Below are 23,292 nucleotides of genomic sequence, written 5' to 3'. Positions count from 1 at the left end.
GGTGTATTATTCCAAAACACACAAATTCCCTGTACCTTGAGGTTGGTTAATCTGAAAATGAAAAATGTTTGTTTACTCGAACATTGTGGCTTTATTCTGAAGATCTGTTAATCCAAAAATAAACTGGGGTTCGCCATTCCAAAGGTTTGTTAATCCAGAAATGAAATGAGGTTTGTTATTATGTTTTAGTGAACCTTTTCCAGAGTAATAAACCTATGGAATCACCAACTTTAACCTTGAATGAATATCCAGTAATGATAGGATGATAACAATGGCAGGTCCCTCTTGGATGGCCAAGTTATTACACACCGAAGAGAGTACCCTGGGTAACATATTATCATTAGGAGTAGTAGTAGTAGTGGTAACAGTAGTACAAATAGCAGTAATGAAGTGCATAACTGTATTGGAAAGCATGTCTTTGTTAATATGTTCTGCCATAAGTAGTGCCATTTACAGTGAGCACTCTAACATGATTTCACAAAAGAGTTGCATAAATATAGATTTTCAACAAACATGGCACAAGAACATGCATGACAATTTTTTTATAATTCAGATGTCACATAAATGTTAACTTTATCAGCTGCAGCAGTTGTGTGAGGTAGCATGGAGGAAGCATGACCAAACTCTTGAGTTGACATGCGTTTTTCTGGCATATGACGAGACATTGAAGAAAATAAAGTCAAAACATCGCCAAATTTGAAGGCTATACAGTGCGTACCAAAATAATAAGAAAAAAATGTAATCCAACTTTGGAAGGATACCATTTCATAATTATCAGCTATGGAGATCACAATGTTGACTGTGAGGAAAGAAGAACTCTTCCTCTTTCCATCGATACATAATTATGGTGACAAATGTCATGCATGACTGAGCACAATATGAACTTTGTTGGCAACAATGACAAATTGAACATTTTCAAAATTTGAGTGTCACATGAAGGAACAATGAATGTCTCACTGAATGGATGAGATCTGTCAATGAAAGTTAATGGCCACCTGTCTGATAACTTGGTCACTCCCACAAAGGCCAACCCCCACGATTCATTTTTCTCTGTTCATATTCAACATAATATACAGCTGTAGCTCACAACGACAGAGCATGTCTTGAATATGAAGAGAGAAAAATGGAAAATAGGGTAGCTTCTGTGGGAGTGACCAAGTTATCGACAATGAGGCTATGTTGAAGGGTGTGTACCATTAGAGGTTAGCGGAAACCCCAAACACAAACCTGCATTGTACAAGTTGGCTTGTTAATTTGACCACTTTCATTGACAGATCTCATCCATTCAGTGAGATATTCATTGTTCCTTCATGTGATACTCAAATTTTGAAAACATGCAATTTGTCATTGCCTTTAAAGTTCATGTCCTCAGTCGATCATGCATGACATTTGTCACCACAATTAGGTATCAATGGAAAGAGGAAGAGTTCCCCTTTCCTCACAATCAACATTGCGCTCTCTCCATAGTTGACAATAATGTGAAATACACTGTAGTAGCACTCCAAAGTTGGATTACTTCTTTTTTTCATATGCACTGTAGTTGGTTCAATTTCTATGGGCTAATGAATTAGACCTAATGTGCTTGTGCATATTAGATATTAAGGGGCATTCAGTCTCATCCCTTGTTGCCTGTATGTCAGTGCCATACCACATGGGCACGTGCCTATTTTGGTATACAAACTTAATGACTATTAAGTATTCCTCCAATAGACAGGATAGATATAATGGTAGAGTTGTATAGGTATTATCCACAAATAAACATTTCGTTTACATTGATTATAATGTGTTTTTTTTTCTTAAAATCCTGTTTGTTTCTGTATTGATTACAGTGTAGTCTGTGTGGCTGTTATGTAGATTTTTGTCAATTTGTCGATGCTTTATTTGAAGAGGTAATTATACGTCTTCAGTAGAGCAACGTCTTTTCCTAATATTCTTCTGTATGAATAATGTTGAAGACAAGTGCAATCTTCATTATTTTGTATTTTAATGTGATGATGTTGTATATGGGTCAAATTAATTTGTTGTCATTCATGGGTAAGTACATTATCCTGACTCCTGTGGATGTTATTAAAGGTGGTTATTGGTTCCGGATGACTTGCTTTTTGTATTTGACTGATTGATTTTTGTGTGTACTTCCATAAGAAAAAAATGACAGAAACAGACAGCATTACAAACAATAAGACATATACAGTGTATAAAAGCATTGGAATTATAGCGACATTCATGAGAAATAGAAAACTGAATAATTGGATAGTGTTAGGAGACTAACAGGAAGACATAGCCTTTCTATAGAGAAGGAATCCACCCCAAAAGTAAACTTCAAAAGAAAGAGAAAAATATTCCCAACAGAATGTTATGAAAATGACAAAAATGGGATGAGGAAGAAGGAAGATATGATATTTAGAATTTTCACATTTTCTCAGAAAACAGTTCTTGACCAGTCCTTATGAATATTCACATGAGCCAAATGATGAGAATATCAGACCCTCACGATTGTTCATGTGTGTTACCGTTTGTGTGCATATGACATTCAGAAAAAAAAAAATGTTGTTTTAGCTAATGGGTACAAGTAAAAGCATGCCCCCACAGCAATATATAGTAGAGTCAACATTTGCTCCTCTTTTTTTTTTTTTGAATTTGAGTGTTTTGAGATAAGTTTTATATTCATACAGCTGAAATATGAGATTTTTGTCATTTCTGTATTGCAAAATGAATAAGAAATTGTGAGAGCATGAAATCATCAACTTGCTGATTTGAATATTCATAAGGACTGGTGAAGAACTGTGCTCCGAAAAATGTGAAATTTCAATATGTCATACCTCATTTCTAACCCGATTTTTGTCATTTTTGTATTGTTCCGTAGGGAGCATTTTTTTTCTGTCTCTTGTGAAGTTTATTATTTATTCATTTATTTATTTATCTATTTATTCATTTATTTTTATTTATTTATTTATTATTATTATCATATATATATATACATATATATATATATTCTTTTTTTTTTTGGGGGGGGGGGGGGGGGTGGATTTCCTCTTTAAGCCCGTCGCCAAAAGAAGAAAAATACTTGACATACACTGTACATGTACACGCTGTATTATGAGTCTTGTTATTGAAATACATGTATTGTGTAATTAATACAGGTGTACAAAATCATTGCAAATTCAGCAAAATAATACCAAATTATACACACCTATGTTCACTTGCGCACATATACATACACATACACACCCTTACAGTACACGGCCTAATATGTAATCAGAAAATTCATTCTACATGTATTAAGTAGGGATAGCTTTTATCTCATTTGAAATGATCGTAATAACTTGCTGCTTCGAATATCTGTAGAAAATTTCGTTCCATGTTGGGTGATTTAACAAAATTTGATTTTTGGAACTGCAAGGTTCTGACAAAAGTAGCAGCGTATATGTGATCATTTCTCATATATTATTTACAATAAATATATTTATTACAGATTTCAGATACTCGACGAGGTTTGGCCGTTTGTTGCTTGAAACATCTGACTTTTTGCTGCCCATGTTGATAGTCAAGTTGAAAAGTGGTCAGATATGCTTATTTATTCGAAACACATTATTATACATTTTGTATATATGTATTCCCCTTTTGTATATACATTATATATATACATATATATATATCCAAATATATATATATATATATATATATATATATATATACACTTGGTGATTCTATCCTTCTATGAAGAGTGCTCGATATCCTCAAAGGAAGAGCTTTAGACAGAAGTATTGCAACAAGTTCACTCGGTTGACAGCAGGTTCATCCGTATTTTATTGCTACTCGGAGTTTCATGCCACCTTCATTTAGGGGCGATCATCAGGCAATCATCTGCCTGATGATTGCCCCTAAATGAAGGTGGCATGAAACTCCGAGTAGCAATAAAATACGGATGAACCTGCTGTCAACCGAGTGAACTTGTTGCAATACTTCTGTATATATATATATATATATATATATATATATGTTGATAAGGTAGTCCACGTGTTGGCAAGATAAAAAGATAAGTAACAAAGCTGCAACAAAGTTCATGCTGTATTCACCAACGGTTTATTTCTTCACACAAATTTTCGAGCGTCTCGCCGCCCTTTCTCAAGTGTTGATACTGAGAGAACAATAACAAAATTAAGCCATAACAATATATTGCAACCGTGTTACCAAGGATGCGCGCTTTAACGCATCAATGCTAGGCATCCTAACACCCAGCGCGCAGCATTTGTTGCAGCTTTGTTACTTATATATATATATATATATATATATATATATATATATATATGTATATATATTACAGTATATATTGTTTAATGTACACTGTGTAATGTGTGTGTGTGAAATAAGTATTATGTACAGTCTACATTTATATATAGGCCTAAGAACAATTATTTTCGTCATATTTGTAAAACTTGTATAGTCCTGTCAACTGATATTTTGATGAGAACAGACAAGCTGTATATCTGCTTAATGTACATCCATGATCTGTCAAAAACACTCGGAGGCAAAGCACGATTCACATTTAAGGTACATAATAGTTATTACGTACAATGAAAATCAGAATCCCGCAAGGCAGACGTTAATACACCGTGCGTACCATTTTAGTACTTGTACTTAGTATTATAATTTGCACTATGTCTTTGTCTCCTGCCGTGGCTTCGCTGTCTCACAGCACAAATTCAGTTATTATCTTCACATATAAGGTTAGTTAGACGTCAGTGACAATGTAATATAAGCTAGAGTTGCGATTAAATGTAATGCAGCGTTACTTGCATCAAAGCACATCAATTTATATAAACTGCGAAACCAGTACGCCCCTTTAGTCTTCTGACTACGCGTCACAAAACGAGATTGAAGCTTGCATGCATTGAACACGTGAGGCAATACGACCATTAGTAACCATGGTTATTCAATGGAAAAGCACTCAATGTCGTTCAGTTACACAGATGTCATTATTCATGCCGATTATTTTCAAGCCGCGGATACAAACAGCTGCACTTAAACCTTCGGTGAAGCAGAGAGATCGAATAAACTCAAGTGAATTACTTGGTAAAAATTGGTCTATTGGCGTGCCAAAAGACATCCCAATAAGCATTCTATTGAATCTAGGGCAATTCTAATAGGGTGTAATAGCTTGAATTGATATCAAAGGACAGCACAAAGAAATGTAAGAGGCATAGCCTGCCACCAAGTGTCCTGAAAGAGTCCCTTTGACAGTCTTAGTCACTCAATGAATTCAAAAAGTCTAGTCTATGTTATCTAGGGATTGTACGAAAACTAATAACTGTAATGGACAACTTTTCCTTCCTAATTCTTGACTGGGTCTAGAACTACCATACCGTATCACCCACCTATGAAATACACGTACCATACAATCTCCCTTTTCTGGCCTTGATGTTCTACTTCTCGATGCGTTTGGTTAACTAAAACTCTATATCGTACACGCCGATTATATATTTTTAACTGAAATGCGTTTACGACTGTATGCTTCACATCTACAGCCACCCAAGGAAATATGAACAATATCCGATAGACGTAATATGACGAGGATCCAACAGTAAAAAAAAATTAACTTTTTTTTTTTTTTTTTTTTTTGGGGGGGGGGACAAATGGATTGCTGTATATATGGTGAGATTAATGATTCCTTTCGATGAGAATAACATTACAATGTCTAGACGTCGATGTTAGTGATTTATAAAACTGGCCGCTATCCTAAAGCTACAACAGTGCCCATTCGGGAAAGAATTTTCTTGAGTTATTGGCAGATTCACATGATATCAAGATTCCCCGCTCTTAATAGAGAAAACTAAACAGAAATCAGTTACCTTTTCTCTGCCTTATCCTTCATGGCGTTTTTTTTTCTGCTTCATCTTCGACGCATAGACGTAATTCCGATATCATTTTTGAAGCAAACAAATAAACAAATGGTTGTCAGTTTCTTTGCTTAAATTGGAAACAGCTTAATAAAAATTTTTGGCTATTAAAAACACGTATTGATCAGTTTGTATTTTACTTTGATGATTACTAACCTACAAACTGACCTGGCATTGTTCCCCTTGACCCATGTGTAATTGACGAAACAATAAAAGCAGGCTGTAATTACTGTTTTTATTTACATCCGGATGAATATCAATAACCTTCGAACATTTGAGTTGTGTGGCAATTGTGATTTTTTCCCCAGAATATGTAAGTGTGTCTATACGATTATTATGTCCTATCTTCTATTGATTGTAGACATAAAGATGCTGATCTTTTTTTTTTTGTATTTACTGTGTATAATTCAAATGCATGTCCAATTTCACTCGCTACTTTCATATGATATGAAAAAAACAAAGCATTACTTGAATTAAACTGAAATCATACTGCAAGCTTCGATATTGTAAATAATAATAATAAATAATGATGATAATAATAATGATAATAATAACAACAACAAAAATTATTACCATAATAGTGGCCTTTCATAATGCGCTGAACTCCATCAAGAATGATGCTTTTGGCGCTGTTACAAAACCAGCATGAACAGTACATAATACAACCATACAATCATCAAATACGATAACTTAACAGAACAAATGAAATACAAAAACAAACAAAATGCTTATACATAACTAAATTGATCTCAGAACATACTGTAACAAAAACCAAACATGTACTAAAGATACGGTAATGTGATCAAAACAACTCAAATTACAACAATCATACTTCGTTCACAGTTAGGAATTAAACAGGTATTAAGGAGTTGCTTAAAGGAATCGGTTGAGAAAGCCTGACAAAGAAAATGGGGAAGATTGCTGTATTGCTTGTGAAAAGTTGCAAGTATAAGGAGTAGTAGGCATGCAGGCTTTCACCCAATATTCCTCACTTGACTAACTTTTTGCATGGCAATATCCCGATTAACTGATTAAAGACCGAATCGACGTTTGAGGCCGAGCTTATTCACAGCGCAGTAATACAGTATAAAGTGCTGTCGTTTTATGATGATGGCATCAAGCTGCCTTCATAATCAATATGGCAATTAATTTGTAAATCGTTTTGTTCTAACGTTGCTACTATTAAAGATCTCTCAAAAGAAAGAGAGATCAGTTATCTCGATCAACATCGCAATCCGATGATAAATTATGGAATACACCATGAATTACGGATTAGTGATTTCCAGTAAAACACAATGTCCTTTTATAGGATGGATCTCCATAACAACACGGTTAAAAAAAGGAGAGAACTAGACTTTGAAATTTGTCAATACCGACAAATTAGGTAACCCGATTTATCCGGGAAAAAAAAATTTTTGAGCCCGACCCCGATTCACATGACCCTATCCATGACATCTGAGATTGGGGCGCATGACAAGGTGATTTGAGATTCTCTCAAAGAAAGGGAAATCGAAAATGCCATCTTGCGTACCGAATTTAAGTGTTGAAAGGGCATTTGCACAGCCAAAAAGACCAAAGAGTCGTTATTTTGCAAAATGATCCATGTTTCGAGGTCCATGATCTTTTTATGTGGGCAAAATAGGGGGAGGGGTAATACTGTACATACTAACGAAGAAGCAGAAAGAAGTATATTTGACCTGCGACCCCATCTTGCACAGCAAAAAGGGCATCTAAGCAAAAAAAAAAAAAAGTTATTATTTTGTGACATTCTTGCAACATGGACTTTACGTGTGCTAAATGTGGGAAAGATAGTACATGCCTTCAACATGATACAGGATGAAACATTCATGACTTTTGACCGTACTTTACACAGTCAAGACGGTGTGTTGCGACACAGATTGTCGCCCCGTCACAAATTGTCGTCTGGCGTCAATTTGTGATGCTTGTGCAGTTCCCATTTTTTGATCTCGATTGCGACAATTTGTGCTGGCAAAATGAAACGTAGCTGCACAAAAATGTCGTCGGCCATGCACTTGGAACAACTTGTGTAGTTGGGGTGGTTGCTCCGGTGTTATGCTTTGGTGGGGTGGGTATGACTGGTAAGTTATGCGTACGTGTGTAAATGAGTGGGGGAGGGGGGGGGAGGGCTGCATGGTATGTGCTGTGTATGATTTGTAGGTGTGTATTATGTGACTTGTGTAGGCCCTATGCGTTTGACTATAGCTGTGTGTGTGTGTGTGTGTGTGTGTGTGTGAGTTTGGTATGATGTGCGTGAGCGAATAATTTCGACACGCCGTAAATAATTTCTCAATCGTTAGTTGATTTTAGCACAAACGAACTGGCACATGCACACCGCAAATACATACATATTTATAAACAAACACCAACAAACACTCAAACAAATCCTCGTAATGCATATAAACCACCTCAACACACATTCTCCCATAATATACAATAACACACACACACACACACACACACACACACGCACGAACGGACACTCAATTATCATGTGCGCGCACACTGATACACACTTCCTTGAAACCTTACCGTGAATTTTTACATGGCTTGTTTGCATGGATGTAGACATGTAAGTGATGTGTTGGTATTTCAATGACTATGTCAAGAATGATATTACCCCCAAACAATGTGCTTCGAGGGCGGGCGACAATTTGTGCCGTCAGCCCTCATCACAAATTGTCGCCCAACGACAATTTGTGACGGGGCGACAATTTGTGACGCCAACTCCGTCACAAATTGTCTCCCCAAGCCGGGGGCTACAAAGTGTGTCGCAACTCGTTGTCTGATGAAGTAGTTACTGTATTAGGCCTATCTTATGAAATGATGTATGTGACATGGACTAATGTACAAAATACGCACTGAAAGAGCCTGTTTTTCTCGAGCTATAACAAAGTTGCAAAACGGAAGAAATGTCTCCCTACATCGAAGCTTCAAATTCAGCCGAATTTCGCGACGTGATCCCGACACCTAATTTAAAAAAAAAAAAAAAAATGGAGGGCACATTTCCAATAACCAAGAGTTCCAGCTACCGCTTTGGAAATCTGGGGAAAATTCATCGAAGGCTAAGTGAGCAAATGCTCGATGAAGACAGTCATGTTAATTGGAATTTCCAGAAAAATGTACTGCTATACAGAACACTATTAACTCTATTGCGTACGAGCTGCGCTTGCGTATATGCGCGAGCGCGAACACGGCCGTCGATTTTTCATCAATTGCACTAAATGACCTGAAACGTGTGCAAAATAATCTTAAAGGTCGATTGGAGCATGTTAGAATTTCAACGCGCGCCTACGTCCACGTATGTCGTCTAGAGATGAATTTTACAAACATGATTTGATGGAACTTAACTTGAACTATCAATGACAGGTTAATTGCATTGGAAATTTCCATTCCATTTAATAGCAAAGTGTGCTTTCTTCCTTTCTTCCGCTATAATACCTTTCATGAATACATTATTTTGTATTGTATTGAATGATCTGTCCTTCCAAATTCGATGAGTGTCGAATAATTGGCACGACACATGTACCGCTTTGTTTTATGTATTCATCTCTTGCTTGAAATAAATTATTCCAGTTAAGAATCGAAAGTTGCAGGTGACATCAAGTAACTTTGTTATCTTTTCCTTCGATGTCAGAGTGTTAGTTTTGGTGTTCATTATCCTTTTCAATGTAGCCTTAACCTATTTATAGTAGACTTATCAAACGGAGAATGAAGAGGGGTCATTTTGTAGGAGCATATAACGGTTCTGAAAAAGAACATAGACAATTGTCTGATTTGATGCTCATTTTCATATCAACAACAAACAGGTCTTCGGGCATTCACTGGCTCATTGTGATAATTATTAGGACGACTGAAATCGTTTCCTTGGTCGTCGAGGGTCGCAACTTTTTGGTCCTTTCTTTGTCATTTTGGAAGTTTACAAAATGAAATACGCACATCTAAATTTAATTCATCCATGCATTGAAATTGTACACGAGCCACTTTGTCTGATGTAATGGTTTTAACACACGTTGTCACCTCCTCTATGAATCCTTGCATGAGTGACCAAGCGGAGCTGAACGACTTGCAGCCAGAGCAATTTATTTGTACGTAGCCCACTTTGTCTGATGAATGGTTTAAATAATATATGTCCGCTTTATATGACTCTCTGCATGATAAAAAAGTATCAATATTTTGACGGCTGGCCTTTTTGAATTTTGAACTTTCTTGAAGATTGATTTTATTATTTACGATATAGACTTTGAGCTGTCTGATTTAAGTACATTCAGATTCAGGTTAAGATTTATTATAATTTGATCTGCGGTCGTTCTTTGAAATTTCCTTACATTGACACTTCCACAATAATCAATAATTTAAACACATTTCACAAAACACTTGTTTCAATGACAGTTCAATAAACGTTATGACATAAATAAATCAACTAAAATGTCAGTATGGCTATTAAACAGGCCTCCGCTTTGTCACATTATTCTCTTAACAAATTCACTGGACATCCTATCTACCACAACAGACAAACCAAATATTGAAGTATTTTGTCTATACAAACGTGAATGATATTACCTTTTTTTTATAGCAGGAACTCAAGATGTCCACCATCTCCTTATGGAAGTGTGGAATTCGGAGAATATAAAGAAATTTGGAGATGTGTGTTGTTGTGGTTTTCTTAGCATTTTTACCATTGTGTTCTATATATAATGTTTGCCATGCATATATGTGCTTTGAATCACTTCTTACGAGAGTGTGTTCATGGTGCACTTTGCTAACTGAAAGTTTCAGTGGTCAGTTTGAAGAGTTAAGACAACTTAATGATGTTTTTAAGAAGATTTCTAAATATAATCATCTACTTACTCCCTTTTATTCCTTTATACTTCGAATATTAAAATGCGCAATTGGCAGATCATTATTGGGGCGACAAGACCTCGTATTCACAAAATGTCAAATGTTCAGGAGAGCAAAAAAAAAACCAACAAAAAAACACACAACAACAACAGCAACAACATGGCGGCCAAAGCACGGTGCACCGTGCTTTGGCCGCATGGTAGATGGGATAGCCTTTCCTTTGATATGTCATGGTAGCTTCATTTTCGGAGTAAGACAGTTGGGATTTGGACAGGACATTATTTAACCTATTATTTGACCATTAATCCAAAAAAAAAGTCATTTTCACCAAAATTGCAGATACAAGGTCTTGTCACCCGAGCGACGCTATACTATTGAATATCATTTTCAGGCTCTGTAACTTTGTCTAAGGTTGGGATATCCGTTTCGGGACATTTCATATCTTCGAAAAATGGCAACTCATCAAAAATACACAGAGAACATGTCCAGTTTTCAAAAATTTTTTTTTTTTTTTGAGTTTGAGTTGGACCGCTCGGTTTTTCCATTTCGTCGCCACCGTGCTGTGTCGTCATTCAGTCTTCTGTCCCCCTGTACAGTTTATCGTGCGCCTCGCTCGCAAGTTCATGACCTCCTCCGACATCATGCAATCCGTCACGAGGCCCGCGCTTTCACCCACCTCCATATATGCATCAATGTGATCTACTCGCGTTGTGTCGGCATCACATACGTCATCTAGTCCTTAGTTCTGAGTACTTGGGGATAAGCCTATTTTCATCCACCATGGCTGACAGCTACTGCCCCGCGATACAGTGTAAAACATGATATATTCGCGGCATGAAATTTTCGCGAATTGGAGCCGACAGCCTTTTTCGTGGCATGAAATTTTCGCGAATTGCTACTGGCATTCAATTCATGTAGTGTAGACAAAAGCTTTCGCGTGCATTTTAATTTCGCGAATTTTGGCGCTCGCGAAATTCGCGAAATTAAAATGCACGCGAAAATTTCTCGTTTTACAGATTACATGCCAGTGAGTGTATACTATAGCAATGTATAGTTCATCGCCATTTTAGACTTCAGTTGCATGCTCAGTCAGCCATACGCTTGGAACCCTGATGTGAGACCACAGAACTCTTACATTCTGTGTGTGAGACTCCGTACAACCCAGCATAGGCTTCATGTAACGCGTCTCATTGGCTAAGCTGGATGAAGCATTTTTCTCCTTACACTTACCACCTTAACAATTCAAACTAAACTGTTTGATTGCATGGCTTCAGTTAAAGATCGACCTAATATTGTGCAATTAAGTTTTTCATATACGTCTTAACTTTATAAATGGCGACTGAGAAAGTTTACCACAGACTTAAAATCTGCCTTATTACACGGTGATTCTATTGAACTGTGTGATCTTTTTAACTTTTACCTATAGATTGTTTATGTTAATAGATTTTGAGATATTATGCTCTTGTATGTATTGTGTTAAATGTTTGATTTTTTGTTGTTATGCCTAACATTAATGTTAAGTATAAATATCCGTGTGTTTGTTGTACTAAACCCGTTAAGAAAAGTCAGAAAGGCCTCCGTTGTACAAGCTGCAAACGCTGGCTTCACATTAATTGTGCTGGAATAACAGCTAGGGAATATGATAATATGTCCATATCTTTTGAAAATTGGAAATGACCGAAATGTCTTTTTCATGAGCTTCCGTTTGCTGATTTACCTTGGTCACCTATTAACAGTAATATTCAGTTTGTTAATGAATCAAATGACATCAGTCTCATCTGAAATATGACCAATTAAAGTGTGAAGGGATTAAATTATGTCAGTTGAATATAAATAGTCTAATAAGACATTTAGATGAGTTGAGATCATTGATATTATAGAATGATATTCATATATTCGCATTAAATGAAACAAAACTTGATAATTCTATCGGTGATCACGAAATAGCAATTGAGAATTACTGTTTGTTCCGGAAAGACAGAAATCGTCACGGAGGGGGTGTGGCTATTTATGTACATAATTCCCTAAATGTTGAATCTATGCAACATCAATTGTTTGAGGGTCTAGAAATTGTGATCGTCAAAGTCCACTTAAAAAGATGTAATCCGATTTTATTTTCGACATGGTATAGACCTCGAAATTCTGTAATGGATGTATTGAAGATGTATGACAGATGTTTACAATATTTTGATGGTTTGAAGATGGATGTAATACGGATGGGTGACATAAACTGTGACATATCAACTGAGGTACCTTCTTCCCAAACTAGAGCATATGCTGAAATAAATAATATTTATGCATTTGAACAGATGAACATAAATGAGCCAACGAGAATTACTAGTCAATCTGCTACTCTTGTCGACCATATGCTGAGCAACTGTAAACACCGGGTCATCTCACGTGGATTTATCCACAGTGGACTCAGTGATCATTCGATTACTTTTGTAGTTTTACGATCCAAACTAATTGCTCCTCCATGTGTGATTAAGTTTAGGAAATATAAGGACTTTGACATCAATCAATTTAAAAATGATCTTTTAAATCAACCATGGGGAAAAATAAGAGATTATGAAAATATTGATGATGCAGTGGAAAAATGGCATGACTTTTGTATGGTAATTATTAATAAACATATGCCCGTCAAAACAAGAAGAGTAAAATCCCGGCATAAACCATGGTTGAATTCAGATATATATGCACTCATGAAAGAAAGTGATAGATTGAAGCGTAAAGCTTATGTGAAAAAGGATGATGAACTTATGTTACAGTATAGAAAGCTCCGAAATAAGGTCACTTTTGAAATACGAAAGGCAAGGCGAAATTATTATCATGATAAATTTTCAAATGTAAAAGTTGATCCTGCACAAACGTGGAAAATTTTGAAGTCTGTTATTTCTGATGGTAAAAATCATTCTGTAATATATGAAATGAATAAGAGTATGGAAACAGCTAATGAATTTAATTCCTTTTATGCAAATGTGGGAACAGTTTTGGCTGATCAAATTCCACATGTCAACCATCCTTCCGATGGCATGGATGGAGAAACATCTCTCAATAGCGGGTTGAACTTCTCATCAGTATCTATAGAAGAAACAATTAAATTAGTCAGAAATTTGAAAAATACCAAATCAACTGGTCTGGATGACATTTCAACTTTTGTTTTGAAATCAAGTGATATTGGAATTGCCCCTTCTCTTACATATTTCATAAACAAATCATTGACTGATGGCAAATTTCCAAATCAGTGGAAATTAGCCAAAATTGTTCCTATCCATAAAAGTGGTGACAAATCTTCTCCAGGAAATTTTAGGCCAATCTCAATATTGCCTTGTGTATCGAAGATTTTAGAACGAGTTGTTCAAAAACAATTGCTCGGCTATCTACGTGAGCATAGCATCTTATGTCGAGAACAATCTGGCTTTCGGCCGAAGCACTCAACAACTTCTACCCTTATTAAAGTCACAGACGACTGGTTTCAGGCCATGGATAATCACCAGTATACTGGTGCGGTGTTTGTCGACCTTAAGAAGGCCGTTGATACTGTGAACCATTTGATTCTTTTGAAAAAAAAAACAAAAAAAAACTTCGAAGTGTCGGCATAAAAAACTCTTCTAATGACTGGTTTCGAAGTTACCTTACTGGCAGGAAATGCAAAACCTTTGTAAATTCAGTGTTGTCAAATAAGGCAGTAGTAAGCTATGGTCTACCGCAAGGTTCACTGTTGGGACCACTTTTATTCATCATATATATATATATATGTAAATGACCTGAAAAATAATATTGAATTATGTAATTTGAAGTTATATGCAGATGATACTGTTCTTTATTTTTCTGATTCATCTGTATACAATATTGAAAATGTTTTGAATAATGATTTACTGCATCTGTCTCACTGGATGAATGCAAATAAACTCAGCGTAAATTGTGATAAAACTGTTTGCATGTTAATAGGAAGCCGATATATGCTCTCTAAAGTAGGTGATTTGAATGTTATTTCATTTAACACTAGGATTCAGCAGGTCACCATGTTAAATATCTGGGTGTTATTTGTGGTGAACAGATAAAATGGGACATTCACATTGATAATATGGTGAAAAAATTGGGAAAATGATAAGCTATTTGGGTAGATTGAGAGGTGTCCTAAGTGAATCTATATTAAAGGACAAGTCCACCTTCATGTCCGTACAATGTGGATTAAGTGAATGCAACAATATTAGTAGAACAAATCAGTGAAAGTTTGGGGAAAATCGGACAATCCGTTCAAAAGTTATGAATTTTTAAATTATCTGTGTAGTCACTGCTGGATGAGAAGACTACTACAGTGTATGATGTCACATGCGTACAACGATATAAAGAAAATAAAAAGAGAATTTCACAAAACTTTACTTTTTGAAAAAAGAGCACATTTCTTCGACTTGTTACTGACATATGTTAAGGGTAATATTATTCCCCCTGTCTTCTGAAAGAGAGAAGTCAAGTGTTCTTTTGTTATGCGAGAAAAGTGAAAATATGTTGAATTTTCTTTATTCTTTCTTTATAACGTTGTACTCATGTGACATCACAAGCTATAGTAGTCTTCTCATCCAGTCTTGAGTGAGCAGAAACTTCAAAAATTCATAACTTTTGAACGGATTGTCCGATTTTCCTCAAACTCTCTGTGATGTGTTCTACTAATATTGCTGCATTCAATCCACCCATATGTCTATGAAGGTGAACTTGTCCTTTAAAGTTGATTTATAATGCTGTTATTTTACCACATTTTGATTATGGCGATGTTGTTTATGGCTCTGCTTGTAAACTGCATATTGATAGATTACAGAAATTACAAAATAGGGCTGGCCAGTTAATACTCAAGATAAAACGGGAATCTCATGTCTCGAACCTAGAGATTCACAATGATATGAAATGGGACACTTTAGTAGAAAGAAGAAATAAACACCTGATGATATGTTTGTTTAGAACACTCCATGGTATGACCCCAGAATATCTGTCTGAATCTTTTGATTTTCTCTCTCATCCTTATTCTTTGCGTTTCGGAAACAAACTTAAATTACCCAAACCTTATACTGAATATCTTAAAAGATCATTTACATATCGAGCGGCATTTATGTATAATAACCTACCACCGGCTGCTCGATCAGCCTTAAATCTAAATGTTTTTTTTTTTAAGGATATATACAAATTCATGAATCCCAGTTGCAATGTATTGTTTGCTGTGACAGGAGAGCCGGGTTTAGTTTGTTCTGTTCTGTTGTGTAATGTTCGATTATGCAATGGCATCTGTGTTGTAACCTCAAGCCCTGTATATATATATATATTTTCTCTATCTCTTTCCAATTTTATCTCTTTGCATCATTCTGCCTCTTTGCATATTGTAAAGCCTTGTTTATCTATTATGTAACTGGACTCCATGAAAGACCAGTGGTGCCATGGCGGCACCGCTGAATATGGGCTTTCCAACCGTTTTAAACTGTATATATATCTTTTTTTGGTATATATTTTTAACGGAAATAAATACCTACCTACCTACCTACCAGGCACATAAGATATGATTCCACTTGTTACATACTGTGCAGAGCAATGCTTTCTGATTACATTTTACATGGAAACCTAACTGGCATAAATTGATGTATTAAAATAGATCATCAAACACCTCATTAATTAAAATGATTAACACAAAAATATAAGCAAATAAATCACGAATATGTGTTATTCGAAGGTATTACACAAAATAGATACTCATGAAAAAAGAAATTACCATTCAAACGTTTCTACTCAGTCTGAGTTCAGTGTTCACGTGTTTAGATTCAATGTCACCAGGTCTCTTTCTCTGACGATTGTGATCTTCTCGCCGTTTGGTTTCTTGACTATAGGCCTATAATCCCCCCGTCCAGTGTCCAATTAAAGTTTGAAATATCTGCTTTCTAGTCCTCTCTTCACTTTCCAGTAGAGCTTCGAGCGACCTTTGTGTCAAACTTTCATTGATGTAAACGGTTTTTTACTTTCTGGCTGCTTGCCGTAGGTTAAATCGTACTTTGTTAACATCGTCTCTCGTGCGGTAGGTCGCGAATTTCACGATGACATCACGGTGCTGCTTTTTCACCTTGTTTGTCGCCTGACCTTTTTTCGCACCTCCGGCCATGGGTCCCAGTCGCGGTGGCAACGATCGATGTCTCGCTTCTCGACATTGATCCCAAAGTCGTCTTTACAGATACTGACGACGGTTTGTGGAGCCGAGAAATGTGCAAACGCCGGGAAATGTGCAAACGTCTCGACGGGAAATGTGCAAACGCCGGGAAATGTGCAAACATCTTGCCGGGAAATGTGCAAATTTCTAAATTTCATCGACGGGAAATGTGCAAACGTGACGCCGGGAAATGTGCAAAGCCGCCGGGAAATGTGCAAACCGTTCATTTTACCTATACATGTATTATGTATAGATGAAAGAGAAACTCTCAATCAAACCTGTGGATGAATCATCACTACCTTTACCACATGTCTTAGCCACCACCTGTCTATAGCAAATACCTGTATTTTTTTTTTTTTAGTATTTCAACATTTTCTTGTATACCACTCCACAACGGATTTTCACCAGATTTGGCAGATAGCATCTTAAAATGATAATATGGTCATTATTGGTTGAAATTGGGGGATGCTCAGAGTCCCTGAACTCCGGATTTTCTGGGGTTTTGTTTCTTCTGCCGAACCAAAAAAAAAAAAAGATAGAGCTAATTTAGTGCTTTGAAGACATTAACGTCTGAAATTTCATTTTTTATTTTGATGGAACAAGGGGTGCCCTGATCGGGGGCGGGGGTGGGGGGGGGGGTGACATAGAGGAGGAGGTTGTCCACATTTTCATCATCAAACTTGCTAGATAGCATATTTAAGGTGTTATGATCTTTATTTGTTAAAATAAGCCCTACCCCCCCCCCCGACATAAAAAAAAAGGGGGGGGGGGTTAAAACTTCAGATCCCTAATCGCTGGAACACAATTTTTATCTTCTTCTGTCAAACAAGAAAAGATAGTAGTAAGTTAGTGATATGAAGACAATTAATGACTGAAATTTCCAGGGGTGCCCAGATAGGGGGGCGGGGGGTATAATTGGGAGGAGGGGGATTTTCCACATTTTCAGCATCTTCTTTAAAAATTTACGACATATTTTTACCAACTTTGCAGATAGCATGTTTATGGTAATATGATCTTAACTGATGAAATGAGCCCCCAACCTCATAGCCAAAGGAGGGGCGGGGGGGGGGGGGGGGGAGGGGGAGGGGAGTTAAACCTCAGGGTCCCTAATCTCTGGAATTTTTTTATCTTCTTCTGTTGAACCGAAAAAGATATCGCTAAGTTAGTGCTTTGAAGACAATGATGACTGAAATTTCACGTTTGATTATGGCAGATCAAAAGGTGCCCAGATGGAGGGGGTTAAGGGGTAAGGAGGAGGAGGGGGATTTTACACATTTTCAGCATATTCTTGAAAAATCAAGGAACGATTTTCATCAAACTTGGCAGATAGCATGGTAATATGATCCTGATTGATAAAATGAGCCCCCCCCCCCCACGCCGTCAAATGAGGGGGAGGGGGAAGCATCAGGGTCCCTAAACTCTGGAATTTTTTTAATCTTCTTCTCTCAAACCAGAAAGAAAGAGGTAAATTAGTGCTCTGAAGATATTGACTGAAATTTCATGTTTGATTATAGTGAATCCAGGGGTGCCCAGATCGGGGGGGGGGGCAGGATGGGGGATTTTCCACATTTTCAGCATCTACTTGAAAAATCTACAACGGATTTTTCACAAAACTTGGCAGATGGTGATATGATCTTCATTTCATAAAATGAGCTCCACCCCCACCCCCACACACACACCGCTTAAGGGGAGGGGGTCATTTTTACAAATCAAGATCAAGTAAGGTGAAAATACGTCATGCACATGTAGATTTTTCAAGAACATACAGAAAATGTGGAAAAGCCCCCTCCCCCATACCACCTATCATGGTTCCCCTGGATCCGTAAACATTAAACTTGAAATTTCAGCATATAACTGGTGTTTGCATAGCATTAACGTAGTTAGGGATCTTAAGCTTCAACACCCCCCCCCCCCCCCCGGCGGTGGCGGGGGATGGAGCTCATTTCAACAAATAAAGATCATAATTATCACCGTAAAGATGCTATCTTCCAAGTTTGGTAAAAATCCGTCGTGAAATTTGTCAAGAAGATGCAGCAATTGTGGACAATCCACCTTCTCTCCGTCACCCCCCCCCCCCCCCCCCCTGATCAGGGCACCCTTGAATCCTAGCACCATAATCAAATATGCAATTTCAGTCATGAAACTCTTCATAACACTACTTTAAGGAATCTGAGGCTTCAACTACCCACTCCCCGAAAGGGGCTAGGGAGGGGAGATGAAGCCTCCCCCTCCCCCCACATGGCCCCGTACCCAGCATTCCTGGATCTGTAATTAAACTTAAACTACTGTCATCGATGTCTTGATAGCACCAAGCAAGCTCTATCTATATTTTGGTTGTAGAATATAAGAAGAATTTTGATAAAACCGTAGTTCTGGGACTTTTAGCCCCCTCCCCCTTTTTCGGGGGGGGGGGGTAAGACTAATATTTAAACAAATTGAGATCCCATGGCCTTAAAGGACAAGTTCACCTTCATGAACACAAGGATTGAGAGAATGTAGCAATATTAGTAGAACACATCATTGAAAGTTTGAGGAAAATCGGACAATCCGTTCAAAAGTTATGAATTTTTGAAGTTTTTGTGCAGTAACCGCTGGATGAGAAGACTACTGCAGTGTGTAATGTCACATGCGTACAACAATATAAGGACAATGTAAAGAGAATTTCACAAAATATCATCTTTTGAAAAAAGTACACATTCCCTTGACTCGTTACCGACATATGTTATGGGTAATATTATTCCCCCTGCCTTTAGAAAGCGGCAAGTCAAGTGCTCTTTTATTATGCGAAAAAAGGGAAAATATGTTGAATTTTCTTTACATTTTCTTTATACGGTTGTACGCATATGACATTACAAGCTGTAGTAGTCTCCTCACCCAGCGGCTCCAACACAAAAATTTTAAAATTTCATTACTTTTGCATCGATTGTCCAATTTTCCTCAAACTTTCACTGAGGTGTTCTACTAATATTGCTGCATTCTCTCAATCCTTATGTTTATGAAGGTGAACTTGTCCTTTAATGGTGCTACGTGCCAATTTTGCTGAAAATCTGTCAAGTATCTTTTTAAGACAATACTAATGTGAAGAGGTTCATGCGCAGTTTTGGCATGGAGTGTATCTACCGTATTAATTATACACAGTGTGGCTAAAGTAAATGATTAGCACATTTCCCGGCAAAACTTGAATTGTTGCACATTTCCCGGCGTCATGTTTGCACATTTCCCGTTGATGAAATTTGCACATTTCCCGACGAGACATTTGCACATTTCCCGGCGTTTGCACATTTCCCGGCAAGACGTTTGCACATTTCCCGGTGTTTGCACACTTCCCGGCGTTTGCACATTTCCCGGCTCCACACGGTTGCCTCCACCCCCTCGCCACTGCTTTCATCGATGCCAGCGAAAACCAAGCAGTTAAACCGTGAATATTGTTCCGCCTCCTCTAAGTCCTCCTCGATGCTTTGGAGACGATTCTCCATCGATCGTCGACATCAACGTTGAATTATAGTAAGTCCTTTATATCGGAGCGAATAATATTGTCTCACATAACTCGTTCAAAAGCTTTGCTTTCATTGCAGAAATCCGTTTGGAGGTGAATGTACCATCAGTGAGAAGTTGTTCGATGACAGATTGTATATGGCGTTGGGTAATTCCGAGTTGTGGTCAGAGTCGAGTGTAGCAGCCCTATACCACCAGCTGGGGCTGGCTTCGTCGGGGAGCTGTCGGCCTGGGATGCAGTAAGCATCCGTACGGGGCATAGTGGTTGACTGACAGGTGAACATGTAAACATACACTAAAAAAAAAAAAATATTGGTGTTAGATCTAACACCATGGGTGTTAAATCTAATACTGATCGAGTATTAGAGGACCACATTGACAGGTGTAGAAATTATGTTGTCATGGTGTTGAAAAATAATTCAATAATGACACCACATGTATCATAACGCCTAGTGTCAATAGGAGACCACACTTGCTGGTGTTTTGTGGTGTTAGTGCGTTTACAACTTTAATCTTTTAAGTAAAGTAGACCTCCTGTGTCGGAAAGTTTTTGTTCATCTTGGTGAAGTTCCAAACCAACAAGAAGAATGATAACTAATTAACTTAAATGAGAGAGAGAGAAAAAAATTGTTATATTTTGAAGTGACACCCAGAGGCGTTAATTTAACACCAAAAATGAGCCCCGGAAATTTATCACCGGCTCGATATTTCATACTTAACACCCGACTTTTTTGCAATGTAATCATAAACACAATACGCCTTTGTGAGTGGTTTATGTCGGTGTGCTGATGGCAGTGATTTTCGCCCCTTTCTCCCCCATCCTCACCCCACTACCCCTTCTTCAAAAATCTATTCCATTTCCTAGTTCATTAAATTGACTGCACGAAGTAGGAAATTGATCAACTTAGAATAAAATTGAACGCCCCAAACAAGCACCAGTTCTCATTTGGAAATTGAACGCTCATACGTGCATATGACTTGGCGAAAACGAAAACGAGCTTCAATAAATATAATTTAATTTCTCGGATTCTGAATTTGAATGCCCGAATATTTTCGCGTGTGCGCTGTGTGAATTTTTGATGCACGTTCATTATTGGAATAACAAAAGTATGAGATTGACTGGGAAAACCTATGTTTGCATAATGAAGTATGCACTGCCGAATGAACATGTCATAGTGCACCATGGCCTACTGTCTGTATGTAAGCTAAGCTAAGGTGTAAAATGCAGAAATGTCATTGGCGGATAGATTGAACGGACTGTATCGTTACCAGCCAATCAAAGAACGAAAAGGGGAACTACAAAAAGGGGGAAAAAACCCTCACATCTGCGTTACTGCCACAGCGCCAGTCAAGTGAAGGTTGCCGACAAGCACTATAGCTGCGAGATTTTGCAACTATTGATTTTGAGAAGTTCAAGATAACGGAAATACCTATCGTCTAGACCTTCAACTATATTATGTCACCCACGACTCATGGCTCGACAGTTGCATTTATAGACTCCACTTACTGAGGACAATAGCGAAACAGTCTGACCTGAATCATGACGGTATTAATGCTATCTTCTAACAATGTCACATCTTTCCATGATGCTTCTGATGATGATCATGAGCACGATGAAGATGCATCTGGTTTTCTTGCCTATGATCTGATAGCAATCACTCTCATCATCCTGTCCGATGTTCTGATCATTCTTTGTAATATATTCTTGCTCCTCGTTCTAAGGCGTCGATACAATTATGACATTGGTGATGTGGAAGTGTTTTTGTATCGCATCATGGCCTCCACAGACATTATTGCAGGCATAGCGAGTACGTCCTTTCAGCTTTACTCAGAGCCCAATTTTTTTAACGAAGATAACACACCTTCTGCAGAATTGTGCCTCACACTTCTGTTCTTCTGTTTCTACTTTGCCAACCTTTCGGCATGGCTGCAGTGTCTCATAACCATGAATAGGGTGATACTCATTTCCCGGCCACTGCATTACATTCAAATAGTCAGCGTAAAGAGGGCTGCAATATTGTTGTTGGTCAGCACGATTATCTCGCTCAACTGTGCCACATATCTACCACTCCCGTCGTTCCCTTACACAAATAGGGGTCTCTCATTTTGCCGTGACGGTATTTTTGAACAGCCATCTTTGAGTCTTGATCTCGGGATCCTCATCGCTTGCATCGCGTGTCCAGCCGTGATCACATCAGCTCTTAACGTCCACCTTCTAATCATCGCTCGCAGACACATTCGTACTGTGTCTGCCATGGATTCGACGTCAACGAGTGCGACAGGAGAGACTGGACAACAAGCTGCGCCAGTCCTACGTGGAAGGCCACATACTAGTAAACGGGGCATTACCACCGTGATATTACTTTTCATCACTTCTTATTTTTATGTTATATTCAGCGCTTTGTATATTGCAACGCACCCATTTCTTTCGACCTATTTGTCACACGTCATCGTTTCGAATTTACTGTATTTACTATCGCTCAGTAGCTTTTGGTGGAAGCTTTTCGTACTGACTCTAACCGATTCTCTGTTTAGAAAAACAGCAAAAAATGCCTGGGTGGATTTGAAAAGATCGCTGTGCTCTTTCAACTGAATTCTTTGTTTTCCTAGGAGACATACATACATACACCCGTCTTGAAAATAAACTAATCTATAAGATAATATTTTAAAGGATACATGAAACGAGATATTCATTTTGCAAAATTTACTAGATGCCAGGCATACCGATCAAAGATGACTTTACATTGTGTATATTTCTCAGAATAATTTTTCTCTTGACATTCTACACAAATTTCCTAATGTTTCAAAAGGCTTGCGTGAGACATAACAACATTTGATTTGATATGAGCTTTT

The 23,292-nt window shown here is 37.5% G+C and overlaps 1 protein-coding gene across 1 annotated transcript; it reads left to right on the top strand.

The window, feature by feature from the left end:
- The first annotated feature begins 21,979 nt into the window (after positions 1 to 21,979).
- LOC139732162 (uncharacterized) lies at positions 21,980 to 23,032 on the top strand. Its single transcript, XM_071643032.1, has one exon. It carries the CDS (start codon positions 21,980 to 21,982, stop codon positions 23,030 to 23,032), a length of 1,053 nt encoding a protein of 350 aa, XP_071499133.1.
- The last annotated feature ends 260 nt before the right edge of the window (positions 23,033 to 23,292 follow it).

This window comes from Diadema antillarum, unplaced genomic scaffold (assembly GCF_040938485.1).
Source record: "Diadema antillarum isolate AM-2024a unplaced genomic scaffold, OU_Dant_1.0 seq00000401_RagTag, whole genome shotgun sequence".
Lineage (NCBI taxonomy): Eukaryota > Metazoa > Echinodermata > Echinoidea > Diadematoida > Diadematidae > Diadema > Diadema antillarum.
The sequence above is the reverse complement of the archived record's forward strand: the minus strand, read 5'-3'. Positions and strand labels throughout refer to the sequence as shown.